General features: G+C 36.6%; 1 protein-coding gene across 15 annotated transcripts in view; it reads left to right on the top strand.

The window, feature by feature from the left end:
* NCOR1 (nuclear receptor corepressor 1) overlaps positions 1-20,862 on the top strand; it is a 114,902-nt gene that overhangs the window by 46,440 nt on the left and 47,600 nt on the right. For 7 of the 15 annotated variants that reach the window (XM_073315883.1, XM_073315879.1, XM_073315877.1 and 4 more), the window contains 7 exons: positions 499-671; positions 2,782-2,872; positions 3,410-3,588; positions 4,134-4,188; positions 4,994-5,095; positions 15,733-15,884; positions 16,748-16,953. In XM_073315883.1, coding sequence (XP_073171984.1) covers positions 499-671; positions 2,782-2,872; positions 3,410-3,588; positions 4,134-4,188; positions 4,994-5,095; positions 15,733-15,884; positions 16,748-16,953 — 958 coding nt within the window. Of the gene's footprint in view, positions 1-498; positions 672-2,781; positions 2,873-3,409; positions 3,589-4,133; positions 4,189-4,993; positions 5,096-15,732; positions 15,885-16,747; positions 16,954-20,862 lie in introns of those variants that run through there. The other 8 variants (XM_073315884.1, XM_073315881.1, XM_073315890.1 and 5 more) reach the window with 3 other exon arrangements.

Raw genomic sequence — 20,862 nt, 5'->3', positions numbered from 1 at the left:
AATGAAAGAGGTTAAACATCACTTTATCTCCATCCTGGAATCTCTTTGCATTTACATTATTCTTTCCTTCAGATGGCTCTAGTTTTCTATGGGCAGCCATTCCTCTCCTGAACACTGAGGTCAGGGATATATTTCACTTATTCCAATCCCATCCCTTTAGGAGACAACACCCAAAAAACCTTGGTATGGACAACATCAGTTACTGAGGAACCAGCAATAACATTTCGCAAATACCACAGAGAAGTGCACAGTATAAGAACCTAGTTAAATAATTAAATCTGCGGGTTTTTTTTGCACTGATGAAACCACTTCTCCTACCTCCTTAAAATTGGGCACATTTCCTATAAAGTCAAGAGCCACCGGACTAGTAGCAAACTCCTGTATGCACTTCTGAACTGAGCATCTCTTGTAAGGCAACATATCAGAGCTCTGAGTTAGTGAAATACTGATAGTATATTAGTGTTTAATTCCATCACTTTTATTTTTGGAATTTAACAGGAACAGAAAATCTGTCAACGTTATGATCAACTGATGGAGGCATGGGAGAAGAAAGTGGACAGGATAGAAAATAATCCCCGCAGGAAGGCTAAAGAAAGTAAAACAAGAGAGTACTATGAGAAACAGTTCCCAGAAATCCGAAAGCAAAGAGAACAGCAAGAACGATTTCAAAGGTAATACCACACAACCTAAATATTCCTCTCAAATACTGTCACAATTTGTTTCTAAATTCTATCAAATACAAAATGTTTCAGCTTAATGGCAGTGGTGAGCTGAAACCAGTTCGCACTGGTTTGCGTGAACTGGTTGTTAAATTTTGAAGTCGGTTTAGACTACTCTTGTCTCTTACCACAACTCCCCATTCTGTTTTGTCAACAATGCTAGCCTCATTAGTTTGTTTGTTTGTTTGGCATCTTAGACTGCTCTACCTTCTTCCACCTTTTCCCTAGTTCCCTGTCATCTGCTCTTCAAATCCGTCGTCAAACCTCACTCCTGCCATGATACCTGTAAGAAATTGGCTAATTCATAATGGTTAGTTTGAAGGATAGATTGTACTAGTAAGAGTACTTGCATGAGGAAAGCTATTCACATGCATAAGTATTTGCAGAAGTGGACCTTAATTTTGTAAATTATACAGAGCTCCAGCTTTGCATGGGGAAATTTAATTTCAGGCCTAGAAGTCAATTTGTAGCTAATATTTTTTCTGTCAGATGTCTGTATCATTCCTTTGTGTCTCATGACAATTGATGTTCACTAGACTAATGCACACAAAGGACAAAGATTACATGATTTTTCTTTTAATTAAATTCTTTTTATTAAGTGACTTGTGTAAAACTTGCCATGTTTCATCTGTCAGGAAGCTGTGGTTACTGAAATACAGTGATGTAATTTAACTCCTTGCTGTTTAAGAGAGATCTGGGTTAAGATTAAGAAAAATTGTACAAAAAGGACAATGTAAGATGAATACAATTCAAGTCACTTTTTTGGGGAGTATGACAGTTGTTCTATAGTACTTGTAGGCAGTGGGTTTAAATTTTTAAAAAATGCTTTAAAAATAGACCAAGTTGGTTTGGTATTTTCAATTGCACCTAAGTTCTCTATATATTAAAACAATTTCAAAAACTTAGACTTCAGAAAAATAGACTTAAATCTTCCAGCCCCATAAAGAATTCATCCCATCTTCTCTCCTAAACAATCTACTTTCATGACTTCAGAAAAAGCTTGCAGAAGCCAACAAGTCTTATAGTGTATTCTTGAGGTCCCCTGCTCTGAACTCCAATGGATCAAAGAGAGGACAGGGGAAAGCAAATTATTGCATTACTAAAGATAAAAATAGAAGCCTCTTATAGGTAGAGAGCTATTTTAAAAAAATAAGATAAATACTATTTATACTTGGATTGTAAGTTCCTGGGGGCAGGGACTGTCTTTTGGTTGTGTGTGTTAGTGTCTAGCATAATGAGATCCTTGCCTATGCTTGGGGTCTCTGAGTGTTACCTCAGTTAAGACCCAATTAGTATTTGGACCCAATTTAATACATTTGACTGGTTTCATTAATACTTTCAGGATGGAAAAGGCCCATTAGGATTTTTGTCCATCTTGCTGTTGGGGACAGGTGGTTCTCTGTTGCACATGTTCTAGTGACTTAAACTTTAAAATATTGACACTATCAAAAAGTCCACTTTCTGGAGAGATTAGTGTGATGATTTTTAGTTGAGAGAGAACTGATTGGGAAATGGTCTGCAATTTATAACACCTCTTCAAATTAAAAATTACAGTATTTTTTCTTTACTAAAGTGAGCATTAGTGGTATCTTGTTTCGGTAATTAATTGATTAAATCTGTGCAAGGCAAATTTGAACATATTCCCAGGTGTCTCTTGTGAAATTGAAACTGTTTTGCAGAATGCATTGTTTAAGGACAAAACAGTTTCCATACCACTGCTATAACAATTCTAATACTTAACTATAAGTGTGTGTGTAAGGTGGGATTTTCAAAAGCATTCATCTTTGGCCTAACTGCTCCCACTGAAGTAAAGATAAAACTCCTCTGATTCTTGGAGTATTGACACCAGAAATTCTCCCGTGTGCCTTCTTGCTGAGCATGAGGCCTCCCAAGTCCACATCTAAAATTCATTAGCCATTTAAAAGTGCAGTGTGTAGCCTACATTGGGTATTCGGTGATGCTACTTTTCTAGTTACCTGTCTCCCAAATGAGCTGTATTTAAACTAATCTGAAATGTTTTCTCGTGTGAAATCTCAACTTATGGATCTCTTTCAAAAACTAGGGTTGGCCAAAGAGGGGCTGGCCTTTCAGCAACTATTGCTAGAAGCGAGCATGAGATTTCTGAAATAATTGATGGACTCTCTGAGCAAGAGGTGAGGCCATTGTTTCAATTTATCAATGCAGCAAATTATTTATTTGACCCTTCTACTGAGATGTTGATAATCCACTTTGGATATTCTTCCTTTATGAGCTTGTTTTAGATTAGTTCAAGATGCCCTTTGTGAGTTTTATCATGACCTGGATCTTTGCTCTCGTGTATCTTCCTTTTAGGGGCTAGACTTCACCATCACACCTCTGCTGTGGTAGACCTAGGGTGTGAAACTTTCCTTTGACATCTGATTTCTCCTTACTTGTAAGAGACTCCTGAAAACCTTTCCTTTTAAAAGCCTTTGCTGTTATAACAGCTGTTAGTGATGTGTAGTACTATTCCTTCATCCCTTTCAGTTATGTGAATATTAATTGGGATGGCCACAACTTCTGGAGGAGAAAAAATAAAACCATGTGAAAGGATTAAGATGAATGGAGAGGGCTGAATCTGTGTACTGTATTGTATTGCCCATTAGAACCATTTAGTAAATAACATAGGAACCATAAACATTCATAGAAACTTTGTCTTATTTTGTCTATAGAACAACGAAAAACAAATGCGTCAGCTCTCTGTCATTCCTCCCATGATGTTTGATGCAGAACAAAGACGAGTGAAGTTTATTAATATGAATGGTCTGATGGAGGACCCCATGAAGGTGTATAAAGACAGACAGTTCATGAATGTCTGGACAGACCATGAGAAGGAGATATTTAAGGAAAAGTAATTAGTCTTTTACCTTTGTTTTTATTACACTGCAGGTGACAGATGAATGTCGAAGTGTATAGTAAACATTAATAACAATATTAATTTTCAGCTCACTCCTGTTAAAAACTCACGTGATGATATTTTGTCAGGGAACCCAACGCTCTCTGATTACTACAGCAGAATGTTCTGTGTGGATGGAATATCATGTAGCTTTAGACTTGTTCATGCATTTTCCTATTGGGTCAGGCATCAACCAGTTGCTTATTTCTGCTGCTTTTTGCTTTGTCTTTAGACAGGAAACTTTGTAAAAGATGTTTTAATTTACTGAACAGATTAAAATAATTAAGCCAAGTAGTTGTAGTTTTTCACTATATTAACCTATAGCGTGATTTAATTTGAATATTCCTAAATCAGTAATGTGAAAACTATACACGTAGGTTAAACTAGCTTCTTTTTTGGAAATGAAAGAGTTCCTGATGGAACACAATTGTTTGCCAGACTTCTTTTTTTATGTGATTATATATAGTTAGAATTTAAAAATAATTTCTGATTTATAAAAGGTTTGTCCAACATCCCAAGAACTTTGGTCTAATTGCCTCCTACCTGGAAAGAAAGGTAAGACATTTTTAGAATGTAAACACTATGTAAGGTGTGGTCTCTTACTTTTCTAATGTAAGTCACTTTTCCTGCTAATATTTTCTCTTCTTGGAATTAAAACTTCCAAAACCAAATCTCCTATTAGCTGCAAAGGCAGTAATTATATGTCAGCAGAAATAAAATGATGATGCAAAACGAATTGCATGTTAAACATCTAACAAAGCTCAATAGTGTTTACTTTCATGGATAAAAGAAAAAGAAAATGGCATTTTGTAATTTGTTTTGTTTGAAATAGGTAAGTTGCATTAACCGTTCATCTCACTTTTTGGTTAGCAACAGAACTGACTCTGCCTGCTAGCATGCTTGCTCTAAGGTCCTGCATCTGCACCATTAAAGTCAGTGGTATTTCACTGAGAGCAGGGTCAGCCTTTAAGTCAGAGCTGAGATTCTGCGCAGCCTATGTAAGAAGTGATTCCCAATTTAGGACCAATCAAGAAACTTTTGACAGAACATCTCAAATACTTATAGCTATTATGATAAATGGCGGCTTTCCCACTAGTAATTATATAATGTAGGTTAAATCATAAAGAATAAACTAGCTGCAGGGTATTATGAGTATACATGGGCTGAGGTTTAATGTTATAGGATAGCTGTTTTTTCCTGTTTGTATGCATTAATCCACTTAATTGCTGAACAAAATTCTAACACTTCTCTGAATCTAGTGACTAGAATAGTATAAATAGTTGAATGACATCATATTTAATGTATTTAATGGGGTTTGGCTTTTGAGTTACAAAAACTGATTTTTCCTCTTTCATTTTAGAATGTTCCAGACTGTGTTTTGTATTATTATTTGACCAAGAAAAATGAGAATTACAAAGCCCTTGTGCGAAGAAATTATGGCAAACGTAGAGGAAGAAACCAGGTATGTTACATATGTTTCAGAGTGACTCTTTGAATGCACGTGTGAACCAAGTAAAATAATTAGAACTATCTTTTTGTGTATTGTTGAGTGGTCAAGCACATTGCGTAAGAAATTATGATTAAAAATAGGAAAACATAGTTTCTAAAATCCTACCATTTTTAGTCCTTTCTGAAATAAGAAATGGATTCCGTAATTCTGGGTTTTCAAATAACTTTTATATAAAAGTATTGTCTTCATAAATCTTTGCTTTGCTCATTTGTGGCTTTCACTATGACAATTCATTTTGTTTGAGCACCCAACAATACAAATTGAGGTCAGATTTATTAGTAAATCATATGATGGAGCCAATAGAAATTAGGTCGGACATACGATGTTCATTGGAAAGTACATAACCACTTCACATGTCAATGTCTGTCAAAAAGCAGAAATTAATAGTGATAATTTTCTGGTGGTCAGGCTGAAAGTCAAACCGACGTTTTGTAGCAAGAAGAAAAATAGACCAGTTACGTTAATACATGTAAATTAACCAATTTGCTGATTCAGGAAGAATTCACTTGGAAGTATTGGAATTATTTAAAGAGGAAGAAAGTAATGTATTATGAGAAATACTTAGTAGGCTGCCAGTTAACATGGAAATTGGAAACTGATGTAAAGAAAATTGAAGAGACTTAAAATTTTTGTTGGAAAATGGGAGCCGGGGGAGAGGAGAACACTATATTGGATGTGGGACAAGTCCATTTCAGAAGAGCAGAGAATATATTTAGCTGAAAAGCATTTTGAAAAGTATCAAGAGAGGAAGCAAAATGTGTTGGCATAGGCAGGATACTAAAGAAAGCATGGTCTACAGATAAAATAAATAGTCAAAGAACTGTAAAATAAATAGTCAAAGACTGCATGAATGGCAAAGATTGAAACGTTTGAATCCTTCAGCTGATGCTGACAACCAGAAATGATAGTGGACAAAACTCCTTGACAAAATATGAAACACTTTATGGAAACTGAAGTTCAATTTTGTCAGCTTCTCAGTGTCTTTTTTAGACAGATGAAATTATAGAACTATTGCGGTTGGAAGACCCCAGGTTTCAGTCTTTAGTTGGTCTCAGAAATGAGTAGTCTGCAGAAATCAGTCACATCCTGGTAACATTACTGAAAAGGAAGAATTGGTGAGACTTTGAAGTAGTGTGGCTGCACAGATCTGGGGAGATTTAGCTGCCAATAGGAGACACAAAACTCTTGATAGCAGTTTAGCCAATCATTGATAGTTAAGGCAGATCTTGTAGTGACATACTGCAAGAAACCTGCCCTCTCACACCATCCTGTAGTACTGTGCCCTTGTGCCCAGAGCATTTAACTATTCCTGGAATGGCTAATCCAGAGGTGTTCTAACTCATTCTTGTATTGAAATACATTAGTGTCGTGTAAGATAGATAAGAATCCATGCAGTAAAATTCTGTTAAATTTTAAATTGGCATATTGACTTGGACAACTTTTTGAATGAAGGAAAGAGGGAAGGAATTCTCTTGCTGAGAGAGTTAATCTAATTAATGATTAACATCAAGTACTCATGCATTAAAACAGATTGGAACACACCCGCTGAAAACATGCTCCAACATGCCTATTAAAATGGGCAACACTTCATAGGTCTGTCCTCACTATTGCGGTTAAGCTGTTTAAATTAAATTCCTGATAGTATCCTTGGGGTAAAAAAATGGCCATCTCACAGGAGGTTTTTTCCTCTCTTGCCACAGTGGCCACACATCTCAAGAGTAGGCAGTGTGCATCAACAGATCTTTGATCAGAGCTAAGCACTCTGTAACAAATCATTGACTACTAAATCAGGAGATTGTGTTGAGACATTTACATACTTTGCCAGCTCTTCTCTGAAAACATTAACCATTGTGGATATTTTGTTACAAACTGTATTGAAGTCCATCACTGTGTGACTTATGATGGCTTCAGATTCTGAGAACTCCAAGTGGGGAGTATTGACTTGTTTAAAATAAGTCAGATTTTCTCAAAATGTATGCAGTCACCATGAAAATAAAGCCCAGAAAATGCCTTTGGCTGGTTTCTCAGACCAATATACAAGCTACTTGGAAATGCTGGATTGTGCTACCTTTACTGGTGTTGAGTATGCTTTTGCTATGCAAATAGTTCCAATGGAAGTTGTTTGGACTGTTTGGGGAGTAAGATACTACTGAGTGTGATGAAGCATAAGACAACGTAGGCTCAAGTTTTGAGGTACTCAAGGGATAACAAAAATTTCCTTAGTAACAATGTTAAATATCTTAAATTATTAAAACTAGGAGAATGTAAAATCCTAATTTACTGTTACTTTTTCACTGTTTATGGTTTGAAACTTTTTCAACATGAACAATGAAAATACACAAGACAGGTTAACTTACATTCTCATTCTCATGTACAAATATTGACTACTGCCAATAAGTAGTTATTACTCAGGTTGGTGAGCAAAATTGTCTGAGTCTACTGATACCAGCTTACAATGTCGCAGAGCTGGAGGAATTTTTATACACCTTATACCAGCAATCTGCTGCTGATTATGATTAATATTTAGACATGACTTGCATTTCAAAAATCGAGACAGTTTTTGATCTTATTTTTTTGTTGCTCTATAACACTTAAGTCTTCAGAACTAGCAAAGTGCATTTGAGCATGAGGGTGGGGTATATGCTGTTTCATCCTAAAGTCAGTAGTGGTTTAGTTCTTGTGTACAGTGTTTAATGTGTCACTATTATTATAGTCAGGACCTGCTATTTGCAGGATAACTCACTGTAACCTTTTTAAACTGTCACTGATTTGAATAAGAGAAACTTTACAACCCAATTTTGCTAAGCTCATATTCTGTGTTCAAGCATGTAACTGGCTTTTAATTTTAAAACTTTTTTTTTATGGTGAAACAATTTGTGGTATAGAGGGCAACATGAAAGTTCATAAACCAGATCTTGTACGTTTAATGTCTTTTAGCTCTGACCCATTGCCTAAATATCTGATTAAAATACATAACTTACCTCCTAGTAATGGTCCCTTAAAAGTAACTACTCTGTATTGTGCAGTAGTCAGTTTGAAAACTTGTGTAGATACACCAAAGTAATATTAAAAAATGTCAAAGTAAATAGGCGTATTGTAGACCTAGTTGTTTGTCAAATTTTAACTTTTGGTTTTAAAACCCTTTTTGAAGTATGCAGGAACCAAAACCTGTCAGAACTAGGAAATTTTACTTACACTGCTTTTGCTCCTTTAAAGTTGTACAAGTTAAATATGGTTAAACAAAACTCTGCTCTGGCAGATTCTGGCCCTCATTCTGTGATGATTGACTTGTAGTTCCATGGAAGGCACTGGGACTATTTGTGTGAGTCCAGTTAAATACTGCCTAATTCTTAGAAATGGGGGCCTTAGTTTGCCAGCTGTCAGCCCAGATTAAATATTATGGACAAGTTATAAACATCAGAATTATGGGAAACTGTTAGTGAGCCTTATATATACATGAAGTGGCAAGAACACATTGGTATCTGAATCATGGTATATATGAACAATGCTAAAATATATTTTAGATTTTTCTGTTGAATCCTATCTTGCTCAGCTCTGAACTGTGTTGCTTTCTTTTAAAATGTGTTAATAGTTAGTAAACCAATTTGTAGTAAGGATTTCGGTTTATAGAGTAAATTACAGAAAATTATGTTACAGAACTGTCAAATACCTGTACTTATGCGTATAGTTATTGTGGTTATTAATATTTCTTTAGCCATAACTGCAATGTGGACACTTGTATTCTCTAGCAATTGAAAGCCTTGAGAAATCATGTTATTTTGTTTGCCTGGAGCCTTTGTTTTATGGGAGTAAATGTAGTTATTTTTCACCTTTTGGAAAAAATGATTGCTATTGGGCTATAATACCTGAAACAACATGATGAACACACTAAACATCATTGGGCGTCACTTTTTCAGCCCAACGGAGGGTGATATCTTTAACTGTAAATGAAAAACTACTCATGAGTACCCATTAAAAGATTAGAGCAAATAGGAGACCCTTCTCCTCTATTAATTGACCTTATCCTTTCCAGCTCCCCAGCAAGGTAGTGGGGTTTAGGATGCACTCCAGGATCTTTTTGTACTGGCAATAGAGTAACTTCAAAAGAAGCATCCCAGCATACAGGGTCATAGAAGTTAAAAGCGAGGCAAATAGTGCAGTGAAACAGATAGCAAGTGCAGGCAGGATACAATTCTCCAGTAGAGGGCATAAAGCTGTTACACTGGCACCGCTATTACTCATGGTTATGATTTAAAAACCTAAATATTTTCTTAGCCAGTATAGTTGCGACCATTTAAACTTGGCCAACATCAGCATAGGTCTCAAAACGTATGTTTATTTTGAAGGCCCTGAGTATTGGATTATAGCATATGAAGTTCTTAAGAAATGTGGAGTTTATTGTATTGTAAGAGATGTTTCTGTTTAAAGTAAATCTAGAAGGGGAAAGACTTCTAATAAAGATACAATTTAAACTTCTCTAACAGACTCCATGGGGAGGTAACGTGTCAAGTGTCTGTCTTGTAGCATGTGTATAAGTTTTTTTAAAATAAGGGAAATCTGTTTTTTACTTCAGAATAGAAAGTGGCATGGATGCAAATGCAAAGTCTGGTTGCAAACTGCCAACTAGTGGGAAGGGATATTCTGATAGTCAAGTCTCAAAATTTGGTCTGTTCTTAAAAAAGGATGCTCACCAGAGAACTTCCAGTTTATCACTATCTTCTGTGAAGTGACGATTACAGGCTATGTGAATTCTGAGATATACTGGAAACCCAGAAGTAACAGCTATCAAGGCACAGCAACAAACAGTTTCTGTTTATGATTTGCACACGTGTAGGAAGAGGAAGAGCAGCAGTACATTAACCACTTCAGAATGAAACAAGAGAGGGTCTAGTTGCTTGTATTTCAGAACACCATCCAATGGTTTATGATTGTTTGGTTGCACCAGCAGTTTTTGAAGAAAAATTATCAACTGAGAGGGAAATAATAATCATCTTATTACAGTTCCTTCTGCAAATTGGCCATTGATGGGTGTAATGTGTATATCTATAATTTAGATGGACTGAATAAAGTCTGCTTTAGTAGAAAAGCAGAAGATTAATTTGAGTGGATAGCAGTATTTTTAAGGCTGTCTTGGAATGAAATTTGAAAGGGGGCTGGAGAGAAATGCTAGTCAATAATTTGGAAATGTATACTTTTCCATAGTATAGCTGCATTGTCAGCATAAACTAATGTCTGTGGACCAACCCATATGTCTTTGCAGCAGGTGGTACAGTCCAGTGATTTGACCAGACAGAAACTTGCTGTATTTCTGTGACAGCCAATCAAGCACAGCTCAGTGGGGATTACCTTGAGTAACCCCTGTGAGATTAGAAGCTTGCACGTGAGATGGGCAACTCTTCTGTAGGCAGTTTAAGTGGCAGGATGACAAAGTTTCCTGGAATAAACACGTTGCTGGGTCAGCCAGCCCATGCTAAGGAGCTATTGATGGTGCTGTAGGCTTTGTGCTTTTGAGTTTTATTTTGCATTAGAGCCCGACCCCTGTGCTGTGGATAGTAAGAGTTTTAATCAACAGATGAATGTGCAGGTACGTCGTTGACTGAGGCTTCAGCTGTTTAAGGTTTGTGTTTTAAACTGCCTTTGCCCTATAGAGGATTGCATGCTAGAAAAATTCACTGTGGAAAAACAGATTTAAACCTGTAATTGACAATGTGCTGTGTTAAATGAGGCAGGTAAAAGCAATTGGGGGGTGTTCTGGTGATCCAGCTATTTTTTCAGGCAAATTATATACAAAATCCAGATTTTTGCTGAAGCTGCGGTTCATCTAAACTTCGCTTCTCATACTGTCCTGTCTAGCAAAATCAAAAAACATTTACCTCAGCATGTCTCCCTGACATGTTAAAGGAATACTTGAGAGAACCAACTAGTACCAATATTGAGATGTTAATACTTTGCAGGAAGATTCTAAATAATAGTTTGCTATTAATATCTACGCCAGTTCATATTTTTAAAAAGTCAAAAGCATTTTAGTTTTTAAAAATATATTCAGGGTGACTTCCAACCTTAATTTGGTAATGTACCAATGACACCTGCTGCCACTGCTATATGAAGGAGCTTTTTAGCATTTATGCAGCCTATTTTCAGGAGTTTTTCAGTGGACTAGATAAAATTTAATCCTGTTAACGCACAGCATGTAAGCTCCTAGGAAAAAACCTCCCAGAACTCTCTCCTTATCCTTCTGTTAATTTTGAGATACTGTTAAGGCATTTAATAGTTACCAAAATTCTTGTTTCTGTCTTGCTCTATATTTAGACATCCAGCAACACATATTGATTTAGTATTAAGGGCCTTACTTAAAACCCCACTAGCAAAAATCATGCTGACACTGTGTTGCATCTACGCATTACAGCACACTGACTTTGTTCAAAGACTTCGGCAAAACATAGGTAAATTGTTCCTTGCACTCAAGAGAAAAATCCCCGAAGAGTTTAATGTTTAAGCATGTTTTGCAGTTAAAGTATATCTGGGAGTCTGATTTTAATCCGCACAAGCAAGGAATTTTGAACTGACTACCATGCTTTATAGGCATCTGGGTGTTTGGGGTCTAGGGAGGGGAGTGTGTGATTGCTGAGCTGTACATGACTTATATTAGCCAAAGCCGCATGTTTATCCCCTTTGTCTTTCTCCAGTGTGTACACCTATGCTTGCTCCCCCCTTCTTGACTCTGTTTGACACTTCACCTTTTTCTTCATTCTCAAGTCCCTTCTCAGGACACCCTTTTGAAGAGGCACTTGAACTATACTCATGTATATGCAATACATAATGTGTATAGAAATACAATACTACCTTCAAGACTCCTCAATTACTCAAGCCTATATTGTATTATTCCCCTTCCATTTGTTACTTCCTCCTGTTATGTGAATTTAGGGCTGAATCATCATGTTAGAAGGGGCAGCAAGGGTCATTTAGTGTAACCCCCTGTTAGATCATGGAGTTACTCCCTTTGTAGTTTCACTAATTAGATATGACTACACATAAAATTAAGCATATATACAATAGCAAATGTTTGCGGAATTGTAAACTCTTAGGGGAAAAGATTTAGTCTTTGGGTTTTTTTATAGTGCCATGCATGTTTGAATGTTCTCTCAGTGATAATATTTGATTTGTGTGGTGCACTACTTAAGTGCAAACAGAAAGAGAGAGTTGGTTTTAGCCTTCAATGAATTTTCCAGGGTTTTAAACAGACTAACAGACTTCTTATTGTTTGTGTATGTATAATGTGCACACTTACAATACCTGCACCCAGACTTTGGTTTACATTTACAAGCTACCCCCTATAATTTCTTTTTTGGAATGTTTAGTTTATAGAAATTGACTGATTAAAGCAAGCATTCTTACCATATTTGCTATTTGCTTACAGAAATTTTTCCTGCATTAATCAATAATTATGAGCATGTTTTCCAAACGATACCATACGTAGTGACTTAATTGTAGGCTCTGTGTTACTCACATGCCATCTCATGCATTTTTGATACTGTTTTAAAAATATTTTGATGTTGTCAAAGGGAAGAATCTTTGAGGATCTGAGATCAGGTTTCTCACATTGGAGTACTGCCCAGACTGCAACTTAGATTGCAAGCCCTTGGGGGTGGGAACAGTCTTTATGGAGTTGACTAGTTGTACAGCACATAGTATAATGGGACCCTGATTGGGATCTCTTGGTGCTATCGCAATACTGCTAATACATAATATTCAGTAGGAATTGCCATACTGGATTGCACAATTCATCTAGCTAAGTGTCTGGATAGTAACTAAGCATTGCTTCAGAAGAAGGTGAACTACCCCCACGCTGCACCTAATAAATAATAGTAATATAATAATAATTGTACAATGCTGTGCACTGAGAGCAAGGGAATTTCTTCCTGATCATCACATGCTTACAACCCTCAAGTGTGAAGCTTAATTGCTCGTATAATTACATGAATTGTGTAGATACAAATGCTAAAATTTAATGAAATATGTACATTTATGTGCTGCAGTATATAAATGTAACATAAGTAAAATGCAAAGAAACCTCTGTCTCAGATTTTGCTTGGCTTTGCTTGACTCATGGCGCTCTCCTTTTTTAGAAAGTTCTGAGAGCACTCTGTAACAAAGGCAATAACACAGCAGGGAGCATAGGGACATAAAAGCTTATGCTTGTGAAGAAAATATTTTTACAGCCACCTTTAAAGGTCCATCTCTTTTAATTTAGTATAAAATGTTTTTCTGTGAACACATCTTATACATTCTTCAGCCCATCTGGAAACAGTATGAGAAATTTGAGTTGGCAAATGTTAGATTACTCCTAATAACTAAGCCATGCAGGGAAGTTGAATGTTTTTTTGGGGGGGAAGAGGAGTAGGGATGGTGACACAAATTTCGTCCCACCATTTTCAGTTATAGATTCATAGGTAACATAGGTTTACAGGTAACAATGGAAATAGCTATGAGCGATATAATAGACATTAAAATAGTATGTTTGAAAACAATAGGGAGGAAAAAATGAAAGTGCCTTTAAATATCTTCACTTCTATCAGACTACCAGTGGAATAATCCATCTGTCCAAACCTGTGATGACATAATAAATGTAAATAGATTTGAGCACTTGCTACTACCATGCTGGTTGCAGAGATTTGGACATGGACATCAAAGGTAAACTTGTAAAATATGAATGTAGATATCTTACATTACATCAAAATAACTGATGGTGTCATGTAAATGAAGAACAGTAAAAGTGATTCAGGTGGGTTTGAGTTGTACATACAATTTGAGCCAGTAAGAAACAAGTACAGTTTAGTTTCTATGAAGTGTTTTAGGGGCAGTAGCCCCATGAGAGTATTGAAACAGGATATTAAGTCTTCCCTGCTCAGTAAATGTCGACTATGGCTATATTTAAGAATTAGTACACAACAGATTCTTGCATGAGTGGTTGTAGGAAAAGGGCAACAAAGAGGATGCTGGTTTATATCAAATGTATTACTGGTGGTTGAAGTTAATGGCATCATGCTACCTTGGCAGAAGCAGATACTTACCCAGGCTTCAAGACAAAGTTAAGGCTAGAACTGCCATTTAACTTAGGACTGCATAAATGTACTATTTTTAGCTGTTCTGTTCAGGGTCAGGGAGCCCATTTGTAATTACTCTGATATTTGCAAACTGTTTTTCTTTGTCAATGCCCACATGATTGTAAAACTGTATCTTTTGCTGTCATAGAGAAATATAGTAAAGAACTTCACAGTTCTAAACTATACCTTTCCTCCTCAACTGCTTAAACTACCATATGTACTCCTTCATTAACCCGTTGGTTTGTAAGCCGACCCTCCCACCCCAAGATGGATAGGTAAAATAGTAAAAACTGTATGACCCTTTCATAAGCTGACCCTATATTTCAGGGATTGGCAAACTTTGGCTCCTGGCCCATCAGGGTAAGTCGCTGGCAGGTCAGGATGTTTTGTTTACCTGAAGCATCTGTAGGCATGGAGCCCGTCAGCTCCCTGTTGTAAGCCACTTCCTGCAGCTCTCATTGGCTGGGAGCAGCGAACCACGGCCACAGGAAGCTGAGGGGCTCCATGCCTACAGACGCTCCAGGTAAACAAAACAACAGTGTATTGGATCCTCAATTCAATGATTTCATAGAGTTTAAAATCATCAAATTTTGGTGTAGACCCGTTTATAAGCCAACCCTCGCTCTTTGATGTGTCATTTTTTTACCAAAAATATTCGGCTTATGAACGAGTATATATGCTAATCTAGTGAAATATGAAATTCCTAATGTAGTGCTTGATACTGCTGACTACCCTTAGGAGGGTTAGAGCTGTACATAATGTTCATGGTGGTAGATCTTCTGTTTCCAAGTTGTAAATTATCATGTATTACTATTTTAAAATAGAGCAAGTTAACATTGCTACTCTTGAAATATATTTTTCAAGATTTTTGGTTAGACATCTCCTGAATACTATTTTAAAACTTGTTTGTTACAGCTGTTAATTTTCAGGCTACATGTGTTGGGGACCCATAGTGGTGTTTTTAACATAACTCTCTTCCATATTATGTTATATTTGATACCGTGTATAGACTTGTTTATGAAGACAGCACAAAGAATAACTTGTGTACTGTGTCTTCACTATCACTGTACTTATTCTAGTGAGGAAGGCAGTACATCCATGGAATCTACAAAATAAAATGCAGTAAGTTCCCAAATAAAGGTTACTGAAAATCAGACAAAATGTAAGAGAAAAGAAGTTACTTATTGAGAGGGACTGAAGGAAACATTCAAAATGTGGTGGTTGAAACAAACTTCAAGGCTACAGGCAGATTGTTCCATGCCAACTGGTCTGCCAAACCACTTCTTTATGTTTTTAATTTGCAGATGTTCCTATTGCTGTAAAACCTCTGTAATCCAAGCCCAACTTCTAAATTGATGTGTAAATTGTGATGAAGATTCTAATGTAAAATCTTGGTAACTTCTTTTCAATAATATGGATGGTGTTAATACTATTACGAGAAAAATGCATATCCTTTACACAGTTAAGTGTTTTATATAGCCTTAGTGTGTCAATGGTTCATTTCAGCAGCAAATTGCACGTCCTTCTCAAGAAGAAAAGGTAGAAGAAAAAGTAGAAGAGGAGAAAGCAGAAAAAACAGAGAAAAAAGAGGAAGAAAAGAAAGATGAAGAGGAAAAGGATGAGAAGGAGGAATCTAAGTGAGTATATGTAATGAGAATGAACTGTTTGACTTTTTTTTTCCCTAATGCAGTTGCTCTTTGCTAGTTTTTTGTTACTATTTATTTAGGGAATTGGTATTAAATGAAAGCAATAAACCTGATGGTTGATTTCACTATAGAATTTCCATATTTAGAGTTGAATTATTGCTGATTGCATAAATAATTGTTCTGTGGCATATCTGTTTCTCTCAGACTCTTTGGACCAATTCAGATCAATGGAAAACCCCTAAAGTTTGGATGGAATTTTTCTTGCCCTTCTGAAGTTTTTTGTGTTAACTTACAGTGTTTGCTGCTCGTGTATGCAGTGTTGCTGTAGCTGTGTAGGTTACAGTATATTAGCAAAACAATGTACTGTGAGGTAATATCTTTACACAGAACTCTTCAGTAGGTCTGGGAAATGTACTCAGGCGTGTGAGAGGTAAATACCAGGTGGAACAGATTGTTTAGCATAAATAGTTAATGCATTTCAAGGGACCATTCAAGGTGAAGTTCTGGTGCTTCTGTTTCTATATGAAAATGGACATTCTATTAAAGCCAATAAAAGGACATACCTGGTACCATCAGTAAGGAAATGGTAGATTTTTTTCTTTTGATTTTTAGTTAATAATGGAGTGTAGCTCCATTTGTTTTTAAATAAATTCTGATTTTTGGGGAACAAATGAGGAGCCTATTTTACTGTTAAATTGCTTTACAAAGAATTACTCCTTCCATCGGTACTGAAAAACAAGCTTACACTTAGTTCTTATATCTGTGATTCAGTTTCACCAATACCTGCCTACGTAGTATATGCTTTATTAATATCTGCGCTGAAGCTTTTCTTTTAACTTTTGTCTTCACTCCAGAGAGAACACCAAAGAGAAGGACAAAACAGAAATTGCACCAGAGGAAACAGAGCAGGCTACTCCTAGGGGACGAAAAACTGCCAACAGTCAAGGTCGTCGTAAGGGCAGGATCACCAGATCAATGACAAACGAAGCTGCAGCAGCAAATGCTGCTGCTGCTGCTACTGAAGAGCCACCACCACCTCTTCCTCCACCTCCAGAACCCTGTGAGTAGCATTTATGGAAAGTACTTTGGGATCCGTCTGGCAGAAAGGCACTTTGTCAATATGGGATCATTCTTTGCGAATACAACACATTTCCATTGTGGATACAGTGACATTTTTTTCAAGTCTAGTAATTTATTGACAAACAAGACATCAAGAAGTTTATCAAACTTCTAAAAATATGCATCTATATGAGTGAATGTTAAATAAAATCAGATCAGATCTTAAAACTATATAAGAGAACACCAGTAGTTGTCTTACGCAATAAGACTACTTATACAAAGACTAACCAATTTATTTGAGCATAAGCTTTCATGAGCTACATTCACTGAATACATCCGATGAAGTGAGCTGTAGCTCACAAAAGCTTATGCCCAAATAAATTGGTTAGTCTCTAAGGTGCCACAAGTACTCCTTTTCTTTTTGCGAATACAGACTAACACGGCTGCTACTCTGAAACCTATACAAAGACTATTTTTCTCTTAGTTTGCAGGGTTAGTGCTAGATCCTGCAAATCACAGGCAGACCCCTGTATTAACATGGATCCTTTGCAGGACCTAGCCCTAGATGGTTACTAACAAGCAATTTAGGCCCAGAATTTGATTTATCTCAATATTTATTATCTGGAGTGGATCGCTGGTTGGTTTGTTTCTTAATCCATTATGTAGCTAAGGAATTTTCTGTAAAGTGTTATTTTGGTGGCATATACCAGTAGACCGTATACAGACTCTTGCTGCTGGCTGAGTTCCTAAAGGAGTGCACATTCCTACTGCCATAATCTGATGATGATGCAGAAAAAAGGAGGTAAACAAAACAGAGCCACGCTGACTCCTGCAATAGAAATACAGAAAAATTATCAATGGAGAGGATTTTTAAAATAGTATTAAAGTAAGGTGACAGCTGTCAGCAAGGTTTCAGAGTAGCAGCTGTGTTAGTCTGTATCCGCAAAAAGAAAAGGAGGACTTATGGCACCTTAGAGACTAACAAATTTATTTGATCATAAGCTTTCGTGAGCTACAGCTCACTTCATTGAATGCATTCAGTGGAAAATACCTGTCAGCAAGTGGCACTGTTCTATTACTTGAGCTTTCTTTCCACTGGACTCCTCAAAGACTAACAGAGAAGAAGTGGGTTTTTTACCCACAAAAGCTTATGCCCAAATAAACCTGTTAGTCTTTAAAGTGCCACCGGACTCCACATTAAAAACTTTTGAGTGGATTGAATACTTTTCTGCCCTATCCATCTTCCAACCTTTGTTTTGCTGATTCCATTTTCTGCTAATGCTTTCTATATTATGCACAATGGCAGATAAAGCAAGGATAAATTGGGGGGGGAGGATTCTAGTCTGTGAAGACGCTGAGCTGTCTGCAGTGGCTGAACATCATTCAGAACAATATTAAACGTGAGTGACATCAAATCCAGTGAAATAAAGCAGGTGGAGAATTGTTGATTGCATTGTGTCTCCTGATAGGGTGTTTTTTGTACTAGCATAGATTTTTTTTTTTAAACTTTCATTCATTTTTCTTTGCTTATGATTGTTTGCCCAGATGAGTGTTGGAGACTGATATGCAGGAAATGAGTGTAGGAGAAGAGGCTTCAGCATGTTAAGTAATTAACTATTTCATTCTCTTCCAGAGGAGTCAGTGGAATAATTCCCTCCACAGAGGAACCCCTTAAATGCTTTAGAGCATTTGGGGCTGTGTGGTTTTTTTTTGTTTGTTTTTTCCACAGCATGCTGTGGTGTTTTGCAACCCCTTTCATTCTCTCGATTTGGTTTGTGTTCAATAGTGTGTCTGTTACAGCATGCAAATAGATTTATAATAGAAAAAGCCTGAGAGGCTCTATAAAATCCCTTCAGAGCCTTCACAATATTTTATATATAAATCCTTGCTGCCTGTCGTGTTGCAGAATATAATGAGCAGAATAAGACAATATGAAAAGTACAAAATTTCCTTTTAAGAGAAGTGTCCAGCTGCTTTCACTAAACTTGTCCGCTTTCCACAAATCAGTTGTGTGAAGTATATTACAATAGATGCTAATTAAGTCTTACATCTTTTATATCTGAATCTCAGTACACTTTAAAAAATGGCTACGATCCCCATTTTATAAATTTTACTTGGGACACGGAAAAGAGGCACAGAACTCTTGTCACTTACTCCAGGTCACACAGCAAATCAAAAGTAGAGGTAGGGCTAGACTCAGGGTGTCCTAAAGCCCAGTGCCCTTTTCTCATGACTTAAATGTCTAAATTATGATTAGAAGGACAAAGCATATGGATAGATATACTGAGGGGAACTGTGAATAGTTGCATGTTTTTATTGCAGAAAGGAATATAACATGTTATCTACCTTACAGTATGTATAGTTTTAGGCAAGAAACTGCTTCACTACGGACTGTAGAAGAGTCCTTAAGGAAGGGACCTTGCCTACTGTGTTTTTACATATTCTGTATACGTCTATAAAATCTATATGTACATCTAGAAAATATTAATGGCTAACGTGATTGTAGGGTATCATACATATGTGGCACTAAAATAAAATAGTGCTGAACGTTTTTGCTTTTAAACCTTTAGACTCCAAGCACTTTTCAGAGGGTGGGATTTTGTATTTTGCGAAAGCAGTGAGGTAGCAGGGTCTAGTGAAATGACTGAGATGACAGCCAGAACCTCTGGAGTTAATTTCAGCTCTGCTACTGTCAGTGTACAGCCTTGGACAAATCAGTTAATCTTGCTGCCTTATTTCCTTACTTGTGAGATGGGACTAACCATCTTGCAGGGGTGATTTAAGTACTAGTTAGCATTTGCTACAGCACTTGGAAAAGGTAAGACGGTATAGAAGTGCTGGTTATATTTCCATTTCTTTATATTTCCGTCTTTCAACTCTCTTTAGCCTTTTAAGGCAAGCTGTGTGCTCTAGTGCCTGGGGGTCAGGAGAAGTGTTCTATATCTGGTTCTTCTAGTGACCTGCAGTGTAATTCTGGACTAGTAACTTCACCTTCATGTGCTTCTGTTTCTCCCATGTATTAAATGGGGCTGGTTACATCCTCCTTGATTAAAAAAATAAAAAGCAAAAAAACAAAACTTTGAGCTATACAGATAAGGGCTATATAGGAGCTAAGTATTTTACAGGAATGACTTTTTAAAAAAAAAATGAAATGCAAAATCATTTGTTATCTTTGACTTTGACTGAGACTTTCAGCAGCCTACTTGTGCCAAGACGATACTTGGTTTTTCTCCTAGCATAACATTAACATGACACTTGGCAGAAATTGGAATTTGGAATATTTTCCAATGATTTTGTTTTAATTGATAACTTTAAGCATTCGCAAATAATTGTGTGGGTTCTGAGTTTTCTGTGGTATATTGGGTACCATCTATTGCGCAGGAACGCTAGTTCAGCCTTCAAGGCTCTTTCAGAGATCGTGTCTGGACACTTTAATACGTGACAGTTTCCCGTTAGACCTCTCTATAACATGGCCTTGTGTGTAGCTGGACAATTTATAGTTCAAGAGTGTGGCAGACCAATGTGAACCTTGGGGCTTGAACACAGGACTGGGAATCAGAAACTCCCAACTTCTAATGATGGTTCTGGCATGGCTCTGACTTGCATTGTGGCCCAGGGCATGTCATTTAACATCTGTTTTTCCATCTATAAAATGGAAATAAGAATTTATTTGCTTATATCATTTGGATGTTGGGAGCATTGCTCAGTGTTTGAAGTAATTTTGGAGAGAATATTACATAAACATATTTTAGTGATTCCATGATGTGTAGCATGGGAAGTGAAATACTCCAGCATTTACAGATGTATGAGGAAAAAGGGGTTCCTACTTTGCATGAAAATCTTCAGATTAAAATCTGCCACCAAAATACTCTCTAAGAATCAAGAATTTAGATGTTGTCATTTTATCCCA

This window comes from Lepidochelys kempii, chromosome 17 (assembly GCF_965140265.1).
Source record: "Lepidochelys kempii isolate rLepKem1 chromosome 17, rLepKem1.hap2, whole genome shotgun sequence".
Taxonomy (NCBI): domain Eukaryota; kingdom Metazoa; phylum Chordata; order Testudines; family Cheloniidae; genus Lepidochelys; species Lepidochelys kempii.
This window is presented reverse-complemented; position numbering and strand designations above follow the sequence as displayed.